The sequence below is a fragment of the Hesperophylax consimilis genome, chromosome 28, assembly GCF_061612785.1.
Source record: "Hesperophylax consimilis isolate HC1 chromosome 28, BYU_Hcon_1.0, whole genome shotgun sequence".
NCBI classification, from domain to species: domain Eukaryota; kingdom Metazoa; phylum Arthropoda; class Insecta; order Trichoptera; family Limnephilidae; genus Hesperophylax; species Hesperophylax consimilis.
Window position 1 is genome coordinate 18,124,030 of NC_142863.1, and position 26,969 is coordinate 18,150,998.

A 26,969-nucleotide genomic window follows, 5' to 3' on the forward strand; every position below is an offset into this window, starting at 1 on the left:
AGATGGCGCTACGTGCCCCACAAGCAACGAAACCATTGATCTTTTACGATTGAATATCAAAATAACACCTCTTATTGGAAAACCCTGTATTACAGAGTATAATCAATAATGTTAACTAAAATAATTCATACAATTATTTTTCACTGCTTTTGATTTTTTTAATGTTCCTCTTCTATAGAAGCTGCCCCTTGTGTCTAGAAGAGTGGTGAGCATCAATATTAAGATTATTTAGTGTTTGTGATTATGAATAGTAAAATTTATAATTGATTAAAAAGATAGTTTCATCATTTTGGTATTTTTACATTGAACTTCTCTTCAATTGTTTTTAGTAGGTGTTTATCGTTTTCTATTGTTCTGATATTTTCGGGTAGGCTGTTGAAGTATTTTTTCCATAGATATATGTAATGACGTTGAGTAAAAGTGGTGTTACATTTTTGTGTTGGAAATATATGTTTTTGACGAGTACGACTTTCAGTTAAAAAGCTGTGATTTTGTTTTTCTTATATTATTTTAGTTTTTTATGTGTTTTTGGACAAGATCATTAAATTTTAATACTTTAAATTCTTCAAAAATTATGTCTGTTAAATAATCTTTTGGTTTTTTCAATATTATTTTTATAATTAGAGGTAGCTTTATAAAAGATATATTAATTAACATTTGAACCATCTTGGTGTTGGCATTTAAAGCCATTTAATTGGCATTTAAAGACATTTAAACGGTTGCAGTACTCTTCATTTTTAAATATATCTACTTACTTGAATTTCAAATCGGCAAATGAATTGATGCAAATTTTGGAAGCGGAAATTAACCCACTTTCCGACATCCGATCGAGCTGAGACTCGGCAGTGATCTTCCTTGTCGATGACAATTCATTCTATCAACTTTTGGTGGCAATCGCGTAGAAAAGCCCGGACAGTTTCGACTAGGCCCGGCTGTCTCGATACCGCCCGGTGCTGTTTCAGTATTATGGTAAAACATGGTTTTGTGCATATCGGGATATGCACGGCCCGCTTGCTCTTGGGCGGTAGTCTTGTACTAGAAGATACCTCAAATAATGACTTAGCGGGAATTATGACAGGAGCGTACTTTCGTGCATCGATGACTGGGGCACAGGTGTTGTTGTAAATGGTTATGTGAAGACTTAAGACAAGCAATGCAATGCACAAATGAGCGTACGAAGGATATGGTATATATCTATGTTGCTGATTATTTGAACACACATTTTACATCAAGAAACGTAGGTATTTTGACCCAGTTTCAATTTTATCGTAATCGATCACTCAGTGATGTTCTAATAACGAAAGAGAAGCGCTTGGTTATTATTACATTGATGCTACGTGAGAACATGAACTAGTACAGAGGTTAATGGAGTTCAAACCTCTCTGCAAAATCCTGCAAGCAGTAATTACAGTTACACATAATATAAATTTAAAAAATCAAGCCGTAATAAAAAAGTTTTTTTTTAATATACATCTATTTTCTATTTTCGATCTAGTTGCACCATATCTTGAGCCGGCTAGTAGTCAATTTCAAAAAAATTATATTTTTTTGTTTGACTGAGGATTGAATCTTCCTCCCCACGACTTTTGAACGGCTGTGAATTTTTAAATAGTCTTTAATTTTTTTTTGTTTGACTGTGGATTTTACCTTCCTTACCAGCGACTGAAGTCAACCGCGCTAACAACCTCGCCAAATGCCGATTGGTTAGGACTGACATTTATTTGGTACTGCTGTAACGTCTCCCGATTTCAGAGAAATGCGTATACGTCTGCGTATGAATGCATTGTCATCGACAACGAGTATATATGCGGAGTTTCAGATCGATCGGATGTCGAAACAAAACTACAACAAAAATAGTTTTTTTATGCGTCGAAGTGTAAACCTGGCTTTAATAGTTTCTTAATATTAAAATATCTGAAAAAAAAAATTAAGCTATCAGAAATTACAAAAATTATATTATTTTTGGGTTCTCCGATCTCAATGTGACGGAGATTTCCCAATTTCCCGCTTGTACTAGTTAGTTTCCCGGACACCGTATAATATTTTCACAAAAAATATTCATACAGTAAGTACTCCTTTCATGGTCTTAGGATCCAAAGTCAAGTACGCTTACCGCAACACCACTGAGGTCGTAACCAGCACTTGTCATCTCAAAGACCATGATAATCGGAAGAAAGTGGTTTGCGGTTGAAGTACATGAGTCACGGTAATAATATTGAAAGCGATGGTTGAACCAAGTTACCGAGGAGGAAATACACTAGTATTAATCCTCATACATCTTGAAAGGTCAGAGGGAGGTTGACCTGATTGAATATCTACTTGAATGCAGTGCCATTACACTATACGAATGTGTGGAAAGAAGTATGACCTTTATTATACGATTGTTGTTTAGTTTATTACCAACAAGCTAACGTATTCTAGGGGTATACTTAGGAGATAGACAGACACCGTTCATGACTTTTCTGTAGGCCTATTTAAGATATACAATTCCGTAGTACATTATTTTGATGTATCTCATAAGGTTTAGCCAGCGTTAATATCCTTTTATATTATTTTTAATGAATTAATTGTAAAACAGTACAAATTAATTAAATTAAATTAAATTTACTTCCGCATGCGTCCTCGGAATTCGAAGTAGTTATCATTAATTTGATAATGAATATCCTATTATAAATATCATTATATTATTTAACAAATATTCATATTACTTTCCCATACGTAAGTACCAACGGATTTAGCTACCATCAATTTAAAACAAACGCTTCCATAATAAGTTATGCCATCAACTTCAATCAACACCATCTTCCGCATAGATTTTATAATAACATACCATAGAAGGCCTAAAGTGAAAGAAAAAAAGTTGTATCAAACATAAAGAGACCGACTAACACTAAACCATAGACAAATAATAATTTACTCATCAATCAAATCCGCTATTTCGTTATCACATCGAAAAAAGGTTCAATTTAATCCATCTCGTTACAAAATAGTATGTAATCAACAACTAATTACGCGTAGCAGAGGCGTGCGGTAAAAAACGGCGTATTTCCATGTTAATAAATCCATTAAAATCCCTCAACTTAAAACTGACTGCCAGTACTTACATAAAACCTACAGATTTCTTGATTAGCTTACCAGATTGGCCAATGAGGTTAAAAAAAATTCGATATGTCTATTTTTTTACATTGGCTCCACACAGGAGGCCCTGAGGGCCTATGTCATCTTTGGATATGATGTGTGGAGGGTTTATTTTAATGAAATGAAGGAGATGAAGATCTGGGGTGGAAAATGGTATAAGGGGTGGGAAATTAGTGTGTCGAGGAGTGACGGAAGTTTGAATTCATCCCTCCCACTGCGGTATTTTTTTTGTTGTATTTATTAATTTTATTTTAGTAATTTGTACATTTTAGTTTACAAATTACTAATTATTTGTTACATATGTTGTGGCTCCCACACAACATCTTGAACTTTACAATTGGGGCAGACTTTGGGTTTTCCTGCAGCGCATTATAGTATTTCATCCCTTTATATAGTATACTTGCCTTGTACTTATTTTTGCCATACATTTAGTTTTTTTGTATTTAATTTAAGCTTATTTATTTTTAGCCATCTTGATACATTATCTAGTTCATTATTTAAAACATGTATTAGTTCTTCATAGTTTCTCCAATTATATATATATTAGTGTATCTTCGGCAAATAGTCGTACTTTGCATTTTGAAAATATTTTCACCATGTCATTAATATGGAGTATGAATAATAGAGGTCCAAGGACTGATCCCTGTGGTACTCCTTATTTATTTATTTTTGCGGTGCAAACGTAGGGAACCACTTATGGTGACCTATGGCAGAGGTGTTGGTTATTCGCAGTATTAACAGTTCTCGGGGCGGCGGTACCGAAAATCTTCGATCGATTGTGACGAAAAATTGAGCCTTACTTCGTGAACACAAACAAGCTCAAAACGCACTACCATCAGTTTGACGTTTTTTTATGTTGTTTGTATGCGGCATGATATATAAGGTATCCGGGGATAAAGTGCACTAACTTCGTGAGGTGATTCTACGTGATAGTACAAGGGAAAAAAGATATACATGTTTTAATCCCTCCAGCGTTTGAGGGTCATATATGACCGAATGGCGTCCAAATTTTATAAAAATATTTTTATCTTTTTTTCTATGATACTGTTACATGTATTTTTTTTGATATTAGAAAGAAAAATAATAATTCTTTCCAGTTTGCCTAAAATATTTATAATAATATTTATTTACTGGATGCCATTAATAAAATCCTAAAAATAGACAAAATGAATAATTCATTTTTCGCTTCGTATTTATCTTTTTTTCTACTTCTACGATCATGTAGAGTCACTTCCCGAAGTTATTGCACTTTATCCTCGGTCATTCTGTATTTAAAGTTTTAATATATGAATCGTGACAGCATCTCTTGTTCTTATTATAGATTTCATTACTGGCAATCCGGAAGTTCATTGTATTGTATTTTTTCTTGTTCATTATTATAAGTTGCACGCTTCACTAAAAAATGACTGTTCTGAAGGTCCTGCATTCTGAATTTCCACCGAAATGTACCATATTTCTCTTGAACACTTTAAGATAAAAAAAATATGTGGTTATTTTTTAAGATAACCTCTGCAAATTTGACTTGAAAAGGTGATTACAAATCGCGAAATAAGCTCAGAAAATTATGCGGGGTTCGTTATTTAACATGTTTTAAATTGAGGCTGTGAGCTCTAAAAAATGGTGTAGCTTCTTAGCTTTAGGAACCGGTTATTTCTGTGTTAAAATAATGTGTTTTTTTAACTCAGAAATTTTCTAGACCCCCCCCCCCCCCCGGTCCCAACTAAGGTTATTTTGAAAATCTAGTTGGCAACACTGATTATCTTCCCTTTACAACATAATCATCATCTCACTAACTGCACGCAAGGTAGGTACAAGAGGGCTATGCTATCAAATCTTTTCAATCAATATTAATTTAATCTAATTCTACCTTATTTGCACTATAGAAACTTATGTACTTGTATCTCTTGTTTACTTACTCTCTAATGTCATTTCACAATCAAATGCCACATATATTTGTAATTCTTTTTTTAAATACTTCTACGATTTTAACTGTGACATGTTATCATTGTTTATGGTATATTTATACCGTTGATATTAAATAAATATCTTTTGAGCGCTTACTACGGATCCTGAAACATATTTTGTTTCCTGATGCATCTCCGGGGTTTTCTCACACATTCACTTAATCAATAAAACTCCGGCTTTAAAAATACACTTTTATTGTGATGGATTGACAATGGCTCTGTTATCTTAGTTAGCAGGTGGTTGGGATAAATTGAAAACCTCAAGGTTGGGACCTTGTTTACTATCATATTTTGTCGACAGCTAGCGCCATCTATGAATAACCTAATAGACTAATAAATTCTATTTGGTTTTACGCCCAGCTGGGCTTTTAGCGCTATCTATGGGCGAACTTATACACTAATACACGGAAAAAAACTTACTAATGTAGAATATTGCTAATTTTTTGAAAATTTCTTCAAATTATTCGTATTCAAGTTAAAAACGGGACTGCAGGCCTTTAAAAAATGAACTGATAGATTTTCTAATAAATACAATAATAAAAGAACACATGTTCATAAAAATATTTATTTTCAAATTTCATCTTTATACAGGATGGGGCAAAAGTAATCAGCCTATTGGAAAACGCTATAACTTTTGCAAATAACGCCAAATGTCAATTCGGTTTTGACATTTGTAAAGTAAACAAACGCAGAATACAAATCGACAAGACATGAATCGGTTTACTCTGCAAGAACGCGGAATAAAGTTTATCATTAAAAAAGACGACTTCAAAAGAACATCGGGTGATTACTTTTGCCCCAAACAACGGGATAAGTGTTATGCTTTATTTTGAAATGGCATGCTTTCACCTTTTCAACAGGAATTCAGCAATACTAATAATGTATTATCTCATTCTGTGTATCAAGGATATTACACGTTTGAATATGTTTAAAACGCGTAAAACGTTAATTTTATGTTTGCGACATTTTGTGATTTTATACCAAGAATAGAATACCGCACGTCACTGCATTATACATAGACACATTGTACTGGCACTACATAAAGTTACCTAATTTAATAATCAACAACAATAATATCTGTGTGTCACGTTTTTTTGTTTTGATCTTCGGTCAAAAGACTCCATCGTAGCTTTACTCGTTAAATAAAAGAAAGGTTTTTTCCTCTCACTGAACGAGGCCAGCTTATTCTCTGGGCTTCAGTAGTTACTTTCATATAAATATAATATAAATAATGACGAGACTTACCGGATATACTGGTAAAGGCAATGACTGCCTTTGACCTCTGGTTATGTAAGATAAAATCTTCTTTACGAACGTTGGGTGAAAACTGAAGTAATGAAAAGAAGCAGAAGAGATTATATATTATGCTGTACACTCTGTACAGTCTGACAAAAAAAAATCAACAAGTAAAAAAAACAAAGTTTTTTTCACTATAATACACTTTTTTTATTAACACTATTATGGTCGGGCATTTTACCGCCAAATTGGGGACGAAGCGCGGGTGTTTTTTTTTAATTTTAGCGCCAAAATTAGACTTTCCGCAAAATATTCATATCTTATGATTTATTTGATATTTTTCGATGAAACTTTCAGTGTTTTACTTTAAAAAGATGTCTCTACTTATTTACTTAGCAATGTATGTGTAATTCATTTTTTTTTATATACAAAAACTTTGTTCTTTCTTGGGAATCATAGAAAAAACAGTATTTCACAATCGAAATTTATTCATACAAAATTACGTTCTTAAATTAATTCATATTAAGATTATTTATAAATTTTCAATACATATTAAAAAAAACACATAATATTGCATCAATGTGTGATAGCGTTCGAAACACTTTCCTTTATGCAGGGGCACATTGCCAAACTTGCACATGTACCGCGTTTCACTGCGTAGTTTGTGAGCGGAACATAGGCGACAACGATTTTATTAATTTTATTTTTTTGTTGTGTTTCAAACTCATTGTATTAACAGGTAGATAGATCGGGTAACGCCGACAATAGAAAACACATGACCCCGCACCCATTTAGAACCCCTTGTTTACAAGTTTCCCGCTCCTTACCGCTATGCGCAACAAAACGAGTAAACTCGTCTCCGGCGTCTTACTGTAAAAAGGCGTATGACGAGTTTTCTCGTTTCCTGCAAATAATGTGTTAATAGATTTATTTAAAAATAAATTCTTTGTTTGACTGATGATTGAACCTTCCTCCCCAAGGCCTGAAGTCAACCAAGTCAAATTGGGTAGGACTGACATTTATTTCAGATAAATGCGTATAATTTCGCGTGTGTATGCATGATTGCTACCAAAAGTTGATAGAATGTATTGTCATCGACAGCGAGTCTATTTACTGAGTTTCAGCTTGATCAGATGTCGGGAAGTGGGTTAATTTCCGCTTCCAATATTTGTATTCATTCATTACCGAAAACAGAAGTGAAATTAAAGTGAATTTATTTCAAAATGAAGAGTTCTGCGATCGTTTAAATGTATTAAATGCAAATTAAACGACTTTAAATGGCAACACCAAGATGGTTCAAAGGTTAAATAATGTAACCTTAGAAAAACACTCGGACAAGCGCAGGTATTTCATATTATGTAGTTACCTAAATATGTAAATTCAGAAATTAATTTTGACATAGTAATGAAAAAAAATTAATGTTGACATAGTAATTTAAAAATTATTGTTGACATAGTAATGAAAAAAATTAGATCCACTGCATAAAATGTATACATTTTCTTGTTCAAACTGAAACTGCACTGTACTATAGAATCATATTTAAGGCCCCGTAGTAAGCGTTCAGAGATGGTTTGAAAGGGAGATATGTAATTATGTAAAAATGCTTTAGTTGCATTTAAAGATACACTGTGAATTTTTCATGCCTATAACATATTAGATAACAGAACAAAACGTATTTTTAATAATTTTCAGTATTTTTTTATCTATCGGGGGAATTTCATATAGGTATGTAATTAAAGTTTCGGAATTACAAATGTATAGATATTATCTTAGAAGAAGAAGATAGAAATTGGGAATGCGGGGTCTTGAGAAATTCTTGCTTGTGTAGTAATTTACTGTATCGTAGGACTATTGTGGGGTAAGAAAGGATTGCGGGCGGGTGTTACAAAATATTTCGAATACATTTTATATATTACCTGTACACGTGAAAGTCACATGAAAAACTTTTTAAATTTGCCATTTAAGATTTTAATAAGCAAGTTTCTCTGAATTATTTTTCATGCGTCTAAATAATGAACCTAATAAATTTCTGATGCTGTTAAAATGAGTTATGTCAAGATATTAAAAAATATAGTCAAGTGAATAAAATATCAAAAAGTTTGCGGTCAATCAGATGACCATTAAAATAGGTATTTCAAGGGGTGTATTAGGTACTAGGGTATCTTACTGTTTTTTTTTACTCTCTAAAAAAATTGCGAAAGAAAAATACGATAATGAAGTTTTTTATATGTGATTTTCATGTTGACAAATACATTTTCTACGACGATTTAAAATGTGCCAATTTGATTTTGCCGCTAAAGCGACAGGTTCGTTTTTATTCGTGAATATTCGTGGCAACTTTAGTAACAGCCTTCCTACAAGACATTGGCGTTTTCTATGTCATAATGAAGTTGTAGCCAGTCAGAACCGTTTCGGAATTAGCGGTTTTAGATCGTTAATATTAAAATTACACATTTTTAGTGCGATAATCTTAATCAGAAAAATAAACTTTAGATCTTCTACAAATATATTGTCTAATCTTTTAGTCATTTCCCGCACGACTATCTAACAAAATACTTAATTAAATAACATGTTCATAAACGTATCGCACGTATTTGTGTACCGACTCAAGACATTTAGCACTAACGGTTTGTGATTCCGCAGGCGACTAGGATGCAATTTAAATAATTAGCACTCTTATATCACTGGCGGTTACAAAGTCATAATTATTGGGAATCTGCGAGGAGACAAAGATGACTCTCGTTTTCGTCGGACGCAAATTAAAATACCAATGACCCAACATAACCACACAACACTTTCTCCCTCTCTTGAAAAAGTGCAAACATTTGCGAATATAAACAAAATATTAGGCAGACCGCTTTGTTCCGCTTTGAGACTAACGGCCGCTGTTCCCAATCCTAATAATCAAATTCTAAGCGAATCACCACTGCACTACGTAATTCCAACACACAATAATTGCTTAAGCAAGCCGCTCAGTCTAAGCCAGCCGGACAGCTGGATTGGCTATTTAAGCAATATGTAAGGAAAAAGCTAGTTACAAAAAGTGTCGACAGAGTGAAAAAATACCGCGAATCAATGATCGAATGTCACTCTGACAATCGACAGTCGCGCTCCTTTCAGTTTTTTGTGTTGCATTTGTCATTATCGTTTTAAAATGGATAGATAGGAGTTTTAGACATTTTAGATATACTAGATATTGCGGAATGGGCCGAAGTAATTGATGAAAACATCGGGTTAAACAGGCGGCGACAGGGTGTGGATGTCAATTACATCGAACTATTTATTAATTTACGGACAATATGTCCATTAAAACCCTAATATTGACACGAATAAGAAAACATAGATGACAGTGAATGAAGAGTACATGTATGTGAAGGGCAAAGACAATGTAAAATAGAAAAAGTACATATAGAAAATAACTACAAATGAATATGACAAAGAATTTTTTGACCGTTTTCGTATAAAACGTGTTTTTTATATATTTTGAACCTAATTGAGGAGAATTTAACTTATGCAAGCGAAAGGTAAGTTTTTATTTACGCAAGTGTCATTTTTGCGATGAATGTGCGAAATATTTTGCCCTTACCTCATGTCAGATCTGAAAACCTTTCAATTCTATCAATTTAATGTTATTCTTCGCACGCTTTGCTTTGATCTCCATTTTAAGGTTTGTTTGGGTTTGTTTTGCTGTCGCACGGAGAAAAAACTTACGTCGATCTGCCAAATGAAATGGAAAGTCCCGATTGTGGCATCACGTTCATGTTGTCACTTTATTTTTAATATATTATATACGTTAGTTTAAAAAATATGAAATACCAGTTTATGAATAACGGTATTTAAAAGAAGTAATGTGTATTAATAAGAGCTACAATAATTAACTCTTTAACCCTTTGCACTCTCAATTTTTTTTTTAATTTCCTACTACCAACTCCTTAATTAATTTACAAAAAGGGATAAAAAGTGGCCTCAATAAAAAGTTAAACAAAAAATTTTAAAATATGTAATTTTTATTACTCTTTCTTTACATAGAGTACAAAAAACATAGAAATATATAAAATTAACAACTTAATATGCCCTTATTCACTACTAACGAAATATTTGCTACTAAAAACAGTAAAAACAAATGTAAATACACAAACAGAACAAAATATTATGTGATAACAAGTGAATAGGTATAAGAATCCTTTGTTATGTGTTGGGAGAAATCCCTCAGCGCTTCCTATTGTTACACAGGTAGATAGGCAAGTACCTACCTACTTACATGCGTCGCAACCAAATAACTGCGCAGTGCATTTACAAGGTTAAAAATAATACGATTTTAAAAATTATCTAAAAGGCGAAACTTGACGAGATATATGTATTTTGCGTATTCGGAATATTCAGAATGAGATATAAAGTGTTTAAAAGAAAAAAAAATACATTTGATAATTTAAATTATTTTTCGAAATTGCATTACTATAATGTCGAGTATGACTCGACATAGGAGTTGGTGTAAGAAATATAATGTCGAGCCACACTCGACAAAGGAGTGGTATGAGTTAATATTAATTTAACAAAGAAAGTTTTTAATTTGATGTCATTTTATTGTCTATGGTAATGTGCGGTAGTGTGTGGGGCTACTTAAGATTTTCAAAGATAAAATGATTGGGAACAACGCAAATCGAACGTTCCCTACAAAATGCTTAAAAATCGCTTGGCTGAGCAAAAACAAAGATTTGAACTTAGATAACGATTAAAAAGTTGGGAACAGCGGCCGTAACTATATCACTCACTAAATCGATATCTTCGGGTTTTTGTACGAAACAAATTGGTCCTAAATAAACCATAGATAAGTCAATATATAGACAGTACAATTCTCATTCGCAGCCTACTTATTATATTATACGCCAATGAAAAACTTTGAAAGTGGAACTAGGTGTTTAAAGTAGGTACCCATTATATGTGATGTTCCTGTCCCGGTTACAATGTCTCGGTGACTTTGCGGTCACTGGAACGCACCATATATTTGGAACTGGTTTCTATTTAGAACTGGATTGCGCAACTAGGTAGACAATTAGGTGTATTATTGTTAAAAAAATGCATAACTTCTGTATTTTTGATTACTGTTACACTGAATTATTATTGTTTGCTGTTTGTAAAAGCGTATAAAATACTCGTATATAAATAATTTTAATTCCAAGCATGGAGTGAATACGAATCTGACTCAGGCAATTGTGTTTCTGTATGAGGGAAGCGTTGCGCGTGTTAGGATAAACGGTGGTTTTACGGGGTGATTTGATATAAAAAAGGTGTTAAACAAGGCTGCGTAATGTCACCGTGGCTATTCAATCTATGCATGGATAATTGTATCTAAGAATTTAAAGAGGTGGGATTGGGCGGGAATTTGAGTAATCTGAAAGAATGTTGCCTGTTGTATGCTGATGATGCGGTGCTGATTGCTAACAGTATGGAAGATCTACAGTATCTCGTGTCTATGATGAACAAAGTACGTATGAAGAATGAGTTAATGATGAATGTAAGTAAGTCTAAAGTCATGGTGTTTGAAAGAGGAATACTTGGAGCAGGTGGATGAGTTTGTGTATTTAGGAAGTATGTTTATGAGAGATGGGAAGGCTGACAGAGATATTGAAAAAAGGGTAAATGCAGGTAACTCCATTAATGGAGGACTGAACGCAGTTGGCGATAACAAAAATTTGTCCGAAGAAGCAAAATTCGCAGTCCACAATGGAGTACTGGTACTTACCCTGATGCATGGAAGTGAGGCATGAAACTGGGAGAGAAAGGATGAACGTTGATTGAATGCCGTTGAAATGAGATCCCTGAGGCGTATGTGTGGTAAAACCACATATGAAATGTGGAGATCTCCAAAGAGTGCAAGGTTGATGTACTTAAGCATAATCGGATTGGCGATGTAGAGCGAATGAGCAAAGAAATGAGTGTAAGGAGAATATATTATGCGAATGCGAATGGTAGCAGAAGTCGGGGACGCCCGAGGAAGACATGGCACGATCAAGTGAATCAGATACTTGAGTCGGGCCATGTCAAGAGTCAGAATAATAGAAGAGTATGTATGAATGTGAATGAGGCAAGAAGTGTGTGCCAAGACCGAGTAGTTTGACGGTCCATCCTCTCTGCCTACCCCTGCGGAGAAACAGCGTGATGGTTAGTGAGTTAGTTAATAGTTTAAAAAAACGTTGTTTTTGAGAAACAGTTAGCTCTAGAGAGAAAGGGAGCTATTGACCAAATTGTACTTATGTTGTTGCAAGTCAAATCGTAATAGCGTAAACAATTTACATATTACGTATCTATTATGAGCTATACGTATAAGGGGTCATCCGAGTGTTTGAACATTAGAGTCAAGCCCGTAGAAAAAACTTCAATAATTAATTACATTCTATTATAAGATTTGATTACACAATCATGATGGAAAAATAGTTTATTGTTTCGTATAAAGCCACTTTCTTTTGGAAATAATTAGGTATGTAGTAACGTAGGTAAATACTTATTCATGCCTCTAAACATATTAAATAACAGAACAAAACGTGTTTTAAATAATTTTCGGAGCTTACTTTGTGATTTTTTTCTATCGAGGAAATTTCATATAATTAACGTTTCGGCATAACAAATATATAAATATTATCTTATAAAATAACACATATGTTTTTTGGAACTTTAAAACTTAAAGAGTTAACGATAAACTTAATATAAATCGGTAGAAATTGGGTATGCAGGGGATTAACGTCCTCTTAAATGTGTTACGTTTAATTTTTGTGACCCTAAGTTCATTGAAGCGTGTTTAGAGCCATATTTGACCTTCGCAAGTTGACCGGACAGGTAAAAATAATAACAATAACAGGTAAGTATCAATCTCCACGCTTACAAAGGTAATTTGGAGTTGCTATTGTCGTGCTATTGTCAACGGCAAAATGCCAACTATATCGCGTGGTAAATTGCATTTCTCGCAACGACACAATGATCGTGTATTTTTTACGCATACCCGATTAACATAGTATATTTAAATTTACGTAAGTACGAATAAATGTGACCCTAATTAAGAAATAACTGAGTCTTTGGGAAAAGTATACAAGGTTGCTGAATCAAAAGATGGTTTTATTCTGTGATTAAGTTGGGTTATGATTGAATAAATAAGGTAGCTTCAAGAAACTGAACTATCCATCGATATGTTTCTCGCGGGGGTGGGCAGAGAGGATGAAACGCCACAAAAATAAGATTAACTCTCATTCATGCGTTGTATCATACATACTCTACTGTTATACCGACTTAAATATTATTTTTTTACTTGGTTGTCCCATGTTTTCCCAGGGCGTTCATGACTTGACTTTAAACATATATATTCAGAAGTTCCATGATATTTCATCAAAATGACAATTAAACACACATTTAAAAAGTGATATAGAGTCATTAAATGTGGTGAAACAAAAACTTGGTTAAATAGTCACCTATGTAATCTAGTTTTTGTTTCATGACTTTAAAGCACTTTTTGTAGGTGTGTTGCACTGTCATTTTTATGAGATTCCCTGTCACCATATTCAAAAACAACAAGCGTCGATACGAAATATTACCCACATATGTAAGTTATACCTATTGCACATGTTTGATATTACCTACGTATGTAAATAATACCGATTGCACATGTTATTATTACCTACGTATGTAAGTTATACCTATTACACGTGTTAGTTAATACCTACGTATGTAAGTTATACCTATTTCACATGTTAGTTATTACCTAGGTATGTAAGTACCACTTACACTCGCCTGATATCGTAGATCTCCATCCCATTTGAATTTCGTAAAAATAGACTTTATTGGAAATTTAAGCCTAGATTGGACTTATATTCTGACAAAAAATACGCCCACAGGGCACTTTTTGTGTTATTCTTTATTCCATGACTTAGCGCAATACCCCAAGCGCTCTGTCTCACTTACACTCGCCTGACATTGAAGATCTTCGTTACATTAAATTTCGTAAACAAATTTGTTTATTGGAAATTTAAGCCGCAATTAGCCAAATATTTAGATCAAGAATGACGTTTTCAGTTAACAGTCTCGTTCCGTATGACTCATGCTGCGTATGACAAGAGCAAAACGCGCGGGCCGAGCCACGAATTACGGGAAAGGAATGAAGCAACCGCAAGCGGCATTTCACGCCAGTTGCTTCGTTCCTTTCCTTTAAGTAGTGGTTCAGCTCGGCAGTTCGGCTCGCATGTTTAAACGCACCCTTATAAGCCATTCTTTTACCAGTTGGTCCCTCTTTACGAATACTAAGTGAAAAATGATTTCATTTAATAATAATGTATTATTTAATTGTTTCAGAAATGAAGTTGGCAGTTTTGTTACTGTTTGTGGCACTGGCCATTCTGCCCGTGTGGACTGAAGAGATCTACGATTATCCACAGGATGGTAAGTTTTATTGAAGTGAAACTTCTTTACGCGCGTTATGCAATTTCGAGGACCGGAGTAAAATCAACTCATGACCGTCATGAAAAACCGTGATCATTTAGCTATAGGAGCCTAGCCAATATTATATACCTACTTTAGGTCACTCTCCAAACTCAGCTTCGCGGTCTAGAGGCAGAGCGCCCGATTGTCGTCGTGAAGAACCGAGGTCCGATCCCCGCTTTAACTAATTTTTTTTTCTTTTCGTGATTTTTTTAATATTAATTTTTTAAAAGTGATAAAATGCTCTCGTGCTGCGACTTTTAGATATTTTGACTATATGATATTTTGGTCGAATACGTAATAACCGCGGTCTAGAGGCAGAGCGTTCGACACTCGTTATGCAAGACCCGGGTTCGAATCCCATATTTTTATAACTTTTAATTTTTTTTATCACATGCTACTTATAAATATGTCAATAGACAGAAAAAAAGAGAGAATGAAATGAAAAGAGAGAGAGAAGAATAATAAAAGTTTCACTTCCGTCGTGCGTAGGCTTGCCACACACTGTATTTTTTTTTTAACCCCTGGGGTCTAACTAGGGCCTCCGTGGTCGAGGGGTTAGGCTCTCGAATAGCAAACCGAAGGTCGTGGCTTCAAATCCTAGTGTGCGCAAGTAAATTTTATCTGATTTATTTGTGTTATGTCACAATTTTCTACGTTCTAGAGTGGAAAATTCTCTCAGTGTTCGCCCTGGTGTAAGAACCGCCATTCAGAATTGAAACGCTGCTTGAAATGGCTTTAGCCGTATTCGCTCCCACCTTCCTCTTCCCCATATTCTTCCCCTCCCCTCTACCTTCAGCTTCACACATACTCCAATTGGGGATGCTATAATCTCACTGGCTCTAGATTGTTGGGAGCAGTTAGGACTCTAGTGCGGTATTCACATAAAAAAATATATATCATGAAATATTCCCGATTGACATAAAATTTCAAATAAATTCGTTGTTTTTGAGCGGTCCCAAAATGAAAAACGGTCTTTGAAAGCATATGAAATGCTTTTTCAGATTATAATATTGCAAATGTACGTAATATTATACAATTATTTATTTTTCTCAAACATAACTAAAGCTTTTGAAAATCCCTTACCAATGATATTTTTCTTGTAAATTTATCACTTTACAAGACATATTACAACTCAACATTAATATGCTCAACATATTATAAAGCTTACTATCGCATGAAAAATTTCACTTGTTTTGTATAAATATAATTATTTTAAAACTTGGCAAACCTTGACCGAGTGAACATAATAATTTTTAATTGTTTTTTTTTATGTTAGTGTTTTTAAAATTTATTTATATTTTAATTGCGGCGAAGCTTAATTAATGTCAAATCACTATTTTGATTCATCTTTATAACGAATTGGTGTAGGTACATTATGAATACCAAAAAATATGCTTTAGTTAAATTGAATGTTTTCCTATCGCTTCGCTTGAGTATAACTAAAAAAAATAAATTACTCAATAAAAAATATAAATATAAACTACTAAAAAAATATGTTTTTTCAATTGAAATGTATGAACTCGTAAAGGAAACAACTTAAAAAAATACAGTATTATAGCAAAGATTATCTGTGACAGTTTCACTTGATTAAATTTTTTGCTTTCTTATAAAATTATTTACAAATTAAATGAAAGCCAGTTTTTTGCTTGAAATCGAACGTTTCTAGACTCCGTTTGTCAAGCGATTTTAGTGCCTATTACCTACGATATAAGGTATACCAAGAATATACACATTTTTGGCTTGTAGCTTCATCGTAAACCGAAAATAACTATCTAAGAATCTATTTTATGGCCATATTTTTGTTTAAAATAAGAAATTAAAAAACTAACCTTAAAACTTTGAAATCAATAAGAATGGCCCGCCAAGTGACAAGCGGTTTTAATTTTTACAAAATAACTATTAAAATGCATTATTTTCCATTTCTGGAAACTGTATTACTTACTTCTCATGCTTCTCATTATTATCTAACAACTTCAAAGTGCGTATTAAACGTGTCGCTATTTTCTGTATATTTACGATAACTTTTTATATTCTTTATTGCAGCGATAACAAGGCAGTCCCGCCAGGCTAATGCAGATGAAATGGTGCAAAACATTCTCCAATGGCTACAGGGTGTTTACAAACAAAATAATAGAAAAGGTAGGTTATCCTACATTAAAATATATTCATATAATGGGTCACCAGATGATCATCAATCTATCTATGTTCGTTTGTTCAGAATCTTTAATATACAAAATTTCTTCACTGATTGCTTTGAAATTTTGACACAACGTCGCATTCGAATACGTGTGTGTTTTTATATATCTAAATTATATAGATGTCACCTGTGACAGGTAAAAACATACTTTTTTGTAAACCAGTGGCATCAGTTGGATGTAAAAGCAACACATGTATTTCTCTATCTGGACAGACAGACTAAGCCTGGCGCATGAAAATGCAACATGGCAACGCATGGCGGGGTTCAGCTAGTTGTGTAATAATATGAATATCAAATCGGGAGAAAATAACTGTGATGTTATCATAGCGAGGTCACCACATTAGGGAATTTTTAAAAAGAAAAACCTGACAACATAGAATTTCTCTTATTACCATTATTGCACGGGTACGATGTTGCTTTAGCAAAGATGGAGTATATAGCTAACAGAGCATCGAACCCGAGACGCCTGGGTAGGAACCCGATGCATTGGTTCACTTAACTACTAACCAGGTCTTATCAAACTTTTATTTTTATTTATTTATTCCTTTAGATTTACACACAGTACAATATGATACAAGATATAAGTAAAATATTTTTAGTCATTATAGATTATTGTACCTTATCACGTCGAAATTATTGGTTCCTAACTAGGCAAATTGCCCGTTCCAAGCAACCAAAATATGTGAAAGTAAGTGTGTGATTTGTCTATACCTATAATATATGTCATTAATGTTTTAATTTGTGATGTTTAATCGTTACAATCTTATGATAGAATCGAACTTGAGCTGTTGTATGTTTCAATTGTGTATGAGCAATAATTAGAATAGTGGAAGATACATATAGTGTGTGATTAGTCTATGTTTATTTATTTATTAACTAACTAGATATTCATTTATTAACTAGATACTTAGTTTCATACTAACTAAACCTAAACACATTTAAAACTTCACAAACTTCTCGCAATACCAGAACAAGACATGCACACCAACTACTAATACCAAAAACCAACACATCCTTTGGACAAAAACACTACAGATTCCAGGCTATAAAACTATTCAATTCACTTCCAACACAATATAAAACATCTAATCTTACAGAATACAAAAAACACAAATGGAACTGGCTACAATCCTGTTAATATTTAATTTTTTATATTTCACTTTTTTTTGGAATAACTATGGAAAAACTACTGTTATAACTATGGAAAAATCGATTTTATATTTTAATTTTTAATGTTTCTCTGTGTAACCAACTCCACTGTATTGTTTTAGAATTATATAACTTTACAATTGAAAAAGTCCTCCACAACACAGGTGAACTCCTAGCGTGGAGGACAATATACTATACCATTGTTTAACAAATATATTAAAGAATAAATAAAAAAAATAAAAAAAACTACACACAGTTATAGAAGTATATATAAGAATATAGAATTCATTTCATGCTTCAAGTCTGGCCAATCGAGCCTTAAATTTCCAATACAAAACTGTGTTTTATCGTCATTACGAAACTAAAATGGGAAGGCGATATACAATGTCAGGCAAGTGTAAGAGGGACAGATTGCGTGCTGAATGGGCTTGAACCATTAAGTATTAAGTCAACGGCGACATTGGTTTTAATTCAAATTTACATGGAAGGCATTTCTAGTTTCAATTATATAATCAGTGGTGACAGAGCTGCATTTCCTAACTGTTGTATTGTAAATACTCAATATACATTCAGAACAAACATAACTTTTATTGCATAAATGATTAATCATACAATAATATTGATAAATTTAATTCATTTCAAATTAAAGATTATAAATGCTTCTGTATACCATCTGGATTACCCTTAAGTGGATTTCTGTTCATCTCACAGAAAAATAATTCTAAAACATTTTCATTGTGCTAATCACAATGACAAATGACAAAGAGTAATTTATTAAAACATTAAATGACTAGTTTTAATAAATTACTCTTCATAATTGTTTGTACATACCTGTTACACCACTTTGTTTCCTCTGCATACAACTTACCTTTTTCTTCTCCTTGTGTTAAGTCCCACTCTAACACCTAATGACTTTGTATAAGCAATGTTAGTTTGTATTTGCCCTGAGGAAAGAAAGCATCTTTCATAACAGGTAGACAGGTTAAATAAATGATTATTATTAACATTCCAGCCCGTCAGAATCTTGGATACCTTCCCCCGGCGGGTCAGAACGCTGAGAGACCTCGTCCCTTCCGCCCGCCGGCAGCGCAGACGCCCTACAAACCCGCCAATTCTGTGACCTACGAACCCTCAACAGAAGGAACAACTGATGGACCATACCAACCTTCCGGAAGTCCCTTCTCCCCGTCGAGTCCTTCTAGCCTCGCCCCCTACCCCCCATCAAGCCAGCAATACCCTGACTACAGCAGCTCCGGATACCCATTACCCGGACCTTCTCCTCAACCACCTTTCATCAGCCCTAACCCAGATTATGACTATCCTAACCCTGACAGCAATAAAGATAAGTCTTCTTCTACCAATTTACCCTACATTCCCCCAGGCACGAGCACACCAGGATACAAGCCAACTTCAAGCTACCCAACTTCCACATCTCGTCCCGATTATGAAACTACGTATAAACCTATCCCAAGCAACCCCCCTCCAAGCTCTTCGTACAAACCAATTCCTACCAATCCTCCAAGTGTTACTTACCAACCAAGCACTACCGATTACAATCCCATCTCTTCTACGTACAAACCAAGCACAACTCCAGATGATGACGATGACTCCCACCCCCCTCACATCCACGCTATCGACGTTGAATGCGCCAAAGACATGATGACAATCAATTTAGAATTCAACAAGGTTTACAACGGAATCATCTATTCGAAGGGATTCTTCTCAAACCCTAACTGCAGATATGTCCAAGAAAACTCTAACGAAATTAAATACTCTTTTACGCTAAGCTTGAACTCTTGCGGTACCGAGTTCATCAACGGATTCGAGACACAAGGAAAGTCTTACTTGGAGAATGTACTTGTTTTACAGAATGAGGCCGGCATTCAAGAAGTATGGGACAGCATCAGGAGTGTGAGATGTCTCTGGGAAGGTAACATAAATAAACAGCTGTCCGTCGCACTGAGCGTCGGCATGCTAAACCAAGAGATTGTCACGTTCAGCGGAGACACGGCCATGGCTAGTTTAGATATTCAAGTCGGTAGAGGACCTTTCTCTAATCCCGCCAACGGATTAGTAAAGATCGGAGAAACTATGACTCTAGTTATTTCAATCACAGGCGATCCAGCTTTCGATATTCAAGTAAAGGATTGTGTTGCTCGTGACGATAGCTCAGAAAACGTTGTGAGACTCACAGACGAGGACGGTTGCATCTTAAAACCTAAACTGTTCGGTGCTTTCCAGAAGACGAGAGAAACGGGAAACACAGGTGCTTCAATTCTTGCGTACGCATTCTTCAGCGCATTCAAATTCCCCGATGCGATGGATCTTATCATGGAATGCAATGTGGAGCTTTGCAAGACGAATTGCGAAGTTTGCCAAGAGCCGGGACAGAAGTTGGAGCCTGGAAAGAGACGTAGAAGGGATATTTACTCCGGCAATGATACTCTCGCTGATCCTATTCGAGTCGGCAAAGGTCTGAAGGTGATATTGCCTGAAGATATGGCCTTTTCAGAACCTCTTGGAGTGTGTCTATCGTACGCCGGCTTTTTGTGGGGAGCGGCGTTCATCTTATTTGTTCTTATGATCAGCTGCATCACAGCTGGATGTATGTGGCTCAAGCTGCAGAAGCATTCTCAGTGCAAAAATCACATGTGATAACACAACGAAGTATTATTTAATTTATGCTTTTATGTATACATATTATGAAAGGGCGATGAAGATTTATGTGTTGTAAAATATACAGCATTGTAAAAATTTATTTTATGATGATTTAATATTTTTGTTATGTAGCCAAATATGAATAATTAACAAAGCATTTTTTTGCCATTTTATATACAATTTTGTTTTTTTACAACGAAATTATGTGAATTATCCATTCTGTTTTATGTTAACACGGAAAAATAATTAGAATTTTTGGATCAAATTGCATTTTTGCAAAAACACAGATGTCATGTTAGTAGTGTTAAAAAAACCCATCAAAGATGCATTAATATTTTAAAATCTTAACTCTTTAATAAAACCATTTCGATGGTCCCGAAGAAAAATGCCGAATGTGCAAATTTGTAGTTTTACAATAGAGTTGTTTAAAATTTTGATTCTGCATTTTTACTGTTTGAGATCAAGAAATATATTGTCATCTAACCCTTATTTATTTAATCGGAGAAATATATTATCGAAAACAGTAAAGATACAGAAATTAAACATTAAACAGCTCTACTTAAAAAACTACAAATTTGCACATACAACGTTGTTCTTCGGGACCGTCAATTTGTAAATTTTATAATGTTTATATGTTGTAAATATTGAAATGAAAAATTCATGCACAAACAATAATTTCCTATGGCATTGTAAAGTATAATATATAAACAATAATAATATCAGATATCATATTTAAATCATTTTAGATTTATAATTGATATCTACGATTATGTTAGAAAACCTGAGATAAATGCAATAATAGATAGACAAGTATTGCTGTGTGTAATGAAGATATGAAGTATGAATACTTAATAATTACAATTAAATAGTCGATCCACTGCCAGTAAATAAATTAAACAAAACATAAACTTGTGATTTGTTTAAAATAAATATTAAGATGCTCAGACAGACAAAGATAGAAGGCTCAAACTATGAATTTTATATTTTTATAAATATATCTGTCTAATAGTTAAGTATTTTATTATAGAAATTAAATGTGAAATAAACATGAAAAACTATAAACAGTTTCTTTTATTTTAAACATCTTTTAACAAACAGTTGAAACGTAAGCATGCTCAGTATGTTTTACGGGTATTTTAATGTAGCCTGTTCGAACCTGCAAAAACCTCATACCAGATCTAAATAGTCAGATACTTCCCAACCTCCCTCTTACCTATCTCCGTTACTTCCCTGCTGCCTTCAGCCTCACAATATCCCAATCAGAGATGTCACAGTCCTGTTGGGTCCTGACAGTTGGGATCCCTGTGCCGGCTAGATGTGAATAACCAGGTACTTTCCAACCTTCATCTCCCTTATCTCCTTCCCTTGCCCACTCTCTTCAGCCTCAAAACTTACCCCAATCGGAGATGCCGTAGTCATCATATTATTGGTTTCAGACAACTGGGACCTTATGCCAGTTTGGCGTCCAGATCTGAATAAACAGGTACTTCACAAACTTCCTCTTCCCATCTCCTTCCCTTCCCTAGTACTAATAATTGAGGATGCAACAGTCCTACTGACTCCGAACAGTTAACATGTTTATTTAACCCTAGATAACTAAACTGTTTTCATTGTTTCATTGTAACTACACTTTCGTCGAGTGTTCTACGCAATAAAACACTAGAAATAAATCAAAAATATTTAATTAAGATAGGAACTTGTTACATGGCACAAAAGTAAGGTTTATAATGAACAAATTAATATCAAAATATCAGTCTACACAGTGACCACACATGACAACATTATGTGGACCACAAATAGCCTTTCTACATCTGGTGCAACGGTGTTTGGTCATCCTCCAGGCCTTGGATGGACACAGGTAGCTAATTTTACACACGTTTGACGTAGAAGGAACCGGAGCTTCTATTGTAGTAGATTCGCCAACATTAACAATAAATATATGAATGTATTTTTTTTTTTTATATTTACTCCACACAGGAGGCCCTGAAGAAAATAATTTCCCTCAGGGCCTATGTCATCTTTGGGGATGCTGTGTGGAGGGTCTTTTTGTGGAGAGGAAGGAGTGAACATGGGTCTTGAAGAGTCCCATGTTGTAGGAGGGAGGAAACACAGAGGCCGGCAGTTCGTTCCACAGCCGAGCTGTTGAACTTAAGAACGAATCATAGAAGCGACCCGTTCTCATGTGACAAGTGTCAACTGTGTACAAATGTTGGGCGCGCGTTTGGCGTGTATCCCGACTACGCACCGGTGCCGAAGGGATCAATGACGCTAGTTCCTCAGAGCATCTTCCATTGTAATACCGATAGAACAAGGACAGCATACCTACCTGACGCCTGTGCTCTAAAGATTGCAGTCCGTTTGTTAAGATTGGGGAATCTATCAAACGGACCGCCCGTTTCTGCACAGAGTCAAGGGTTTTTTTCAGGTATTTTGGGGCTCCAGACCAGAGATGGCTGCCAAATTCGACAGTAGGGCGCACTTGCGATTTGTACAGGGTGAGCAGTTGTGTACTATTAAAGTATCTGCGGGCCCTGTACAGTACGCCCAGCTTCTGAGAGGCCAACTTTACTCTAGCTTCGATGGAGCCCCCGTACCTGAGCTGGTCACTTATAGTTACACCAAGCATATCAATGGAAGGCCTGTTCGGAAGATTGCTTCCGTTGAAGGAGACTAGATTATCATTTGGATCCCTTTTAGACGTAATCAGACAGGATTGGGTCTTTGAAACATTAAATTCGACGAGATTATTTTTACCCCAGGAGGAAATACTCTCGAGATAACCGTCCATTCTCTGCTTCAAAGCCCTCCGAGCCGTTGGAGTTTGTGTGCCCTTTGGGGGCTTGTCAAACAAAAAGCTATCATGAACTGTACTGTCATCCGCGTAACAATGAATCGGTGCACATGTCAAAAGGTCATTGATGTGCAACAAAAACAAAGTCGGAGACAGAACCGATCCCTGTGGGACGCCAGCATTTATGGAGTGCGAGGAAGAGGTGAAACCGTCAGCAACCGCCTGAATCGACCTATCCCTTAAAAAGTCAGCAATCCACGTACACAGGGATGCGGGAAGTCCGTAAGAATGCAATTTGTTGACAAGTCCTCGGTGCCAGACCCGGTCAAAGGCCTTGGATATGTCTAGTGCGACCGTTTGGATCTCACCGTGACGTTCCAGGCACCGCCCCCAAACATGCGTCACATACGCGAGAAGATCACCGCACGAGCGGTTCCGCCGGAATCCGTATTGACGGTCGTTGATAATTTTGTTCTTCTCGAGGTATGTGAGCAGTTTGTCGTTGATCACACGTTCCATCACTTTGGACAGAACTGATGTGATCGCTATGGGGCGGTAGTTGGCCGGGTTGGAGCGGTCACCTTTCTTGGGAATAGGGTGAATTACCGCTTTTTTCCAACCAGAGGGCACAGTGCCACACTTCAGGGACATTTTGAAGAGCTTTGTCAAAACTGGAACTATTTCCGCAGCACACCTCTGCAATACCAGGGCAGGTATTCCATCAGGTCCACTAGCTTTGTTAACATCGAGCCCCCGTATGACGTGGAGTACATCCCGATGCCGGATCCTCAGCTTTTTCATATAGAAGCCGCAGTGAGGAACCGACGGCGGAACAGCACCCCCGTCGTCGAGGGTCGAGTTTTCCGCAAACATTTTCCCTAATAGGTTTGCCTTTTCGGTGGCGGTGTTTGCTAGTGAGCCGTCAGGTCTGGTAAGAGGTGGCAAACTGGGTTTGCAAAAATTTCGACCTATTGAGCCCGCAAGCGACCAGAATGCTCTGCTGCCATGCGGGCAGGCAGCCAGCTTTTTGCTGATCTGCAGGTCGTGTTCGAATTTTGACCTATTGATGATTCTCTTGCATTCCTTTGCCGATTTGTTGTATGCTGATCTGCTTTCGGGCGTTCGAGATGTGTTGTAGGCTCGGTAAGCCGCGTTTTTTCGTCGAACTGCTTCGGAGCATTGTCGACTGAACCACGGCTTTGAGCCCACACCAGTTTCTTTAGTAGTCGATTGTATGAAGCCATCCATCGCCGAATTGATGACTTCACCAATCTCCTGGGCACATCTTGAAGGGTCCGAAGTCCGAAAACAAACAGCTGACCACGGAAAAGCATTGAAATGGGCCCGCATACCGAACCAATCTGCTGACCTATAGTGCCACACTTTTCTCCTCAGCCTCTCATTGGTTGGTCTGAGGCTAACGGGGATTGATGTCGTCACTAGGCAGTGGTCAGATGATCCCAGAGGCGCTGTGACGTCAATCTTATAACCGTGTGGCACAGTAGTTAAGAATAGGTCTAACAGATTGGAGCGGTGAGTCTGGACATCAGGAACCCTTGTAGGCTCCTGAACCAATTGCTCTAATCCGTAGCAAATGGCAAAGGATTCCGCCTGTCGGCCAGCCGAGTCCGTTGGGCCTGAGAACTTCAACCATGGTTCATTATGAACGTTGAAGTCCCCCAGAACAACAAACTCGGCCGAAGGGTAGCGGGGCAAGAGATCATCAATAGTATCGCTCAAATGTTTGAAGAGCTCGGAAGTGTCTGATTCGCTATGGTTCGGTGAGCGGTATAGACATGCGTAGAATCTTGCCGTACTGGCAAGATTGACGCGCACCCACATTACGTCGAATCTGGAGTTTTCCAGACTCAATAGTCGCACACAGTTGACGTCAGCTCGACTATAGAGGCAGACTCCTCCTTTCAGTCGGAATTTGCTTGCGAGGGTAAAGCCCGGGCAGTCCAGATAGGAGGAGTCTGGCGGCTCGGCTATCTGAGTTTCGGATAGGAAAAGAAGGTTGGGACGTTGGGACAAAAGATGGTGATGGACGGAATTTAAATTTGTGTGCAGGCCGCGAATGTTGGCAAAATTTACCAACAGTTTTGGCCCGCACCGGGGACGCCTGCTACTCGCCGCTGTAAAGATGTTATGTTTGTTTTTATGTATATTCATGATTTTAATTTTTTTTTTTTTTTTTTTTTTTAAGGGTATGAAGTGAAAGGAAGGTCTGGAATGGAAAGGTGTGAAGGGTGGGTAGGAATATGGGGTTCAGGCTGTCCAGGAGTGATGAGCGTTTGGTTCCAGCCCACCCACTGCGGTGCTAGGCGATAGGCTGGGAGAGTCCGGCTGGAGAGGGCATCCAATGCGCCCCAAACGCTGCTGCTGGGTCCCCTCCGGTCACGAACCGGCACAACAGCAGTGGCGGGGTTTTTACACTCGCTGATGGGGCAGCCCACCCTTAGTCGTGAGCCTGAGGGTCGGGCCCCTGTACTATCGAGCGGCCCGGACAGCGGTAACCGGTTGTAAAGGGTCTCCCTCAACCAGCATCTCCCAACCGGCCCGCCACGCAGAAGGTGGGCCGACGCACCCGCCACCAAGACCTGGGCAAACCTTAACCCATGAACCCGGGCACCCCTGCTAAGTCACCAAACGTAGCGAACCACTTGGGGTGACCTGTGGCAGAGGTGTTGGTCATCCAATAAATGGTTCCCAGGGCGGCGGTACCCATTCCCGCCTACCAAATTGAAAATGTATGTACCTTAAAAATAAAAATTGTTGTTATAACTAAACTTTCGTCCAGCGGACGACGAGATGGTCATAGGACACGTCCTAGTATGCGTGTGACTGCAATCGCGTCACGTGCTGCACTGTTTACTCAAATTAGGAAGGTAATGAAAGAGTCAAGGTCGGAGAGCGGGGGGAAGTAGGTGATTTCAAATTTCGCCGAATAGCGCGTCGTCGCCTCGACGAGCGATTAGTTATCTAGGGTTAAAAACACAATTTGTAAAATTTACTTATTTTTAGGGGTGTATTGCAAAATGACAATTCAACACACCTAGGTTAAATAGATTATATATGTAATTGTTTCATCACTTTTAATGACTCTATACCTTTTAAAGGTGTGTTGAATTGTCATTTTGAGGAGTTATCATGGAACTAAATTGTTAACCTCGATACAGGCTTACTCCTAGTGAGGTTGATTTTTATGAGAAAAAACGTGATATATGCAAAGTGAGGTGCAATAAATAAATAATACAAATCACAATTTAAAAAAAATTAAAACTTCTGTCAATTTTCTAATAATTTATTTATATGAAACTACAAAAAAGTGAGGTGAAAATAGCGTTAGTAATACATTTGTCTATAAAAT

At 36.3% G+C, this 26,969-nt stretch overlaps 1 protein-coding gene across 1 annotated transcript in view; it reads left to right on the forward strand.

The window, feature by feature from the left end:
• The window catches only part of LOC149410289 (uncharacterized), a 50,385-nt gene extending 29,504 nt beyond the window's left edge, over positions 1-20,881 (forward strand). Inside the window, exons 2-4 of the mRNA XM_089648981.1 lie at positions 14,676-14,762; positions 16,848-16,943; positions 19,163-20,881. Coding sequence (XP_089505107.1) covers positions 14,678-14,762; positions 16,848-16,943; positions 19,163-20,805 — 1,824 coding nt within the window. The 5' untranslated portion in view covers positions 14,676-14,677 and the 3' untranslated portion in view covers positions 20,806-20,881. The remainder of the gene's footprint in view (positions 1-14,675; positions 14,763-16,847; positions 16,944-19,162) is intronic.
• Positions 20,882-26,969: the final 6,088 nt, after the last annotated feature.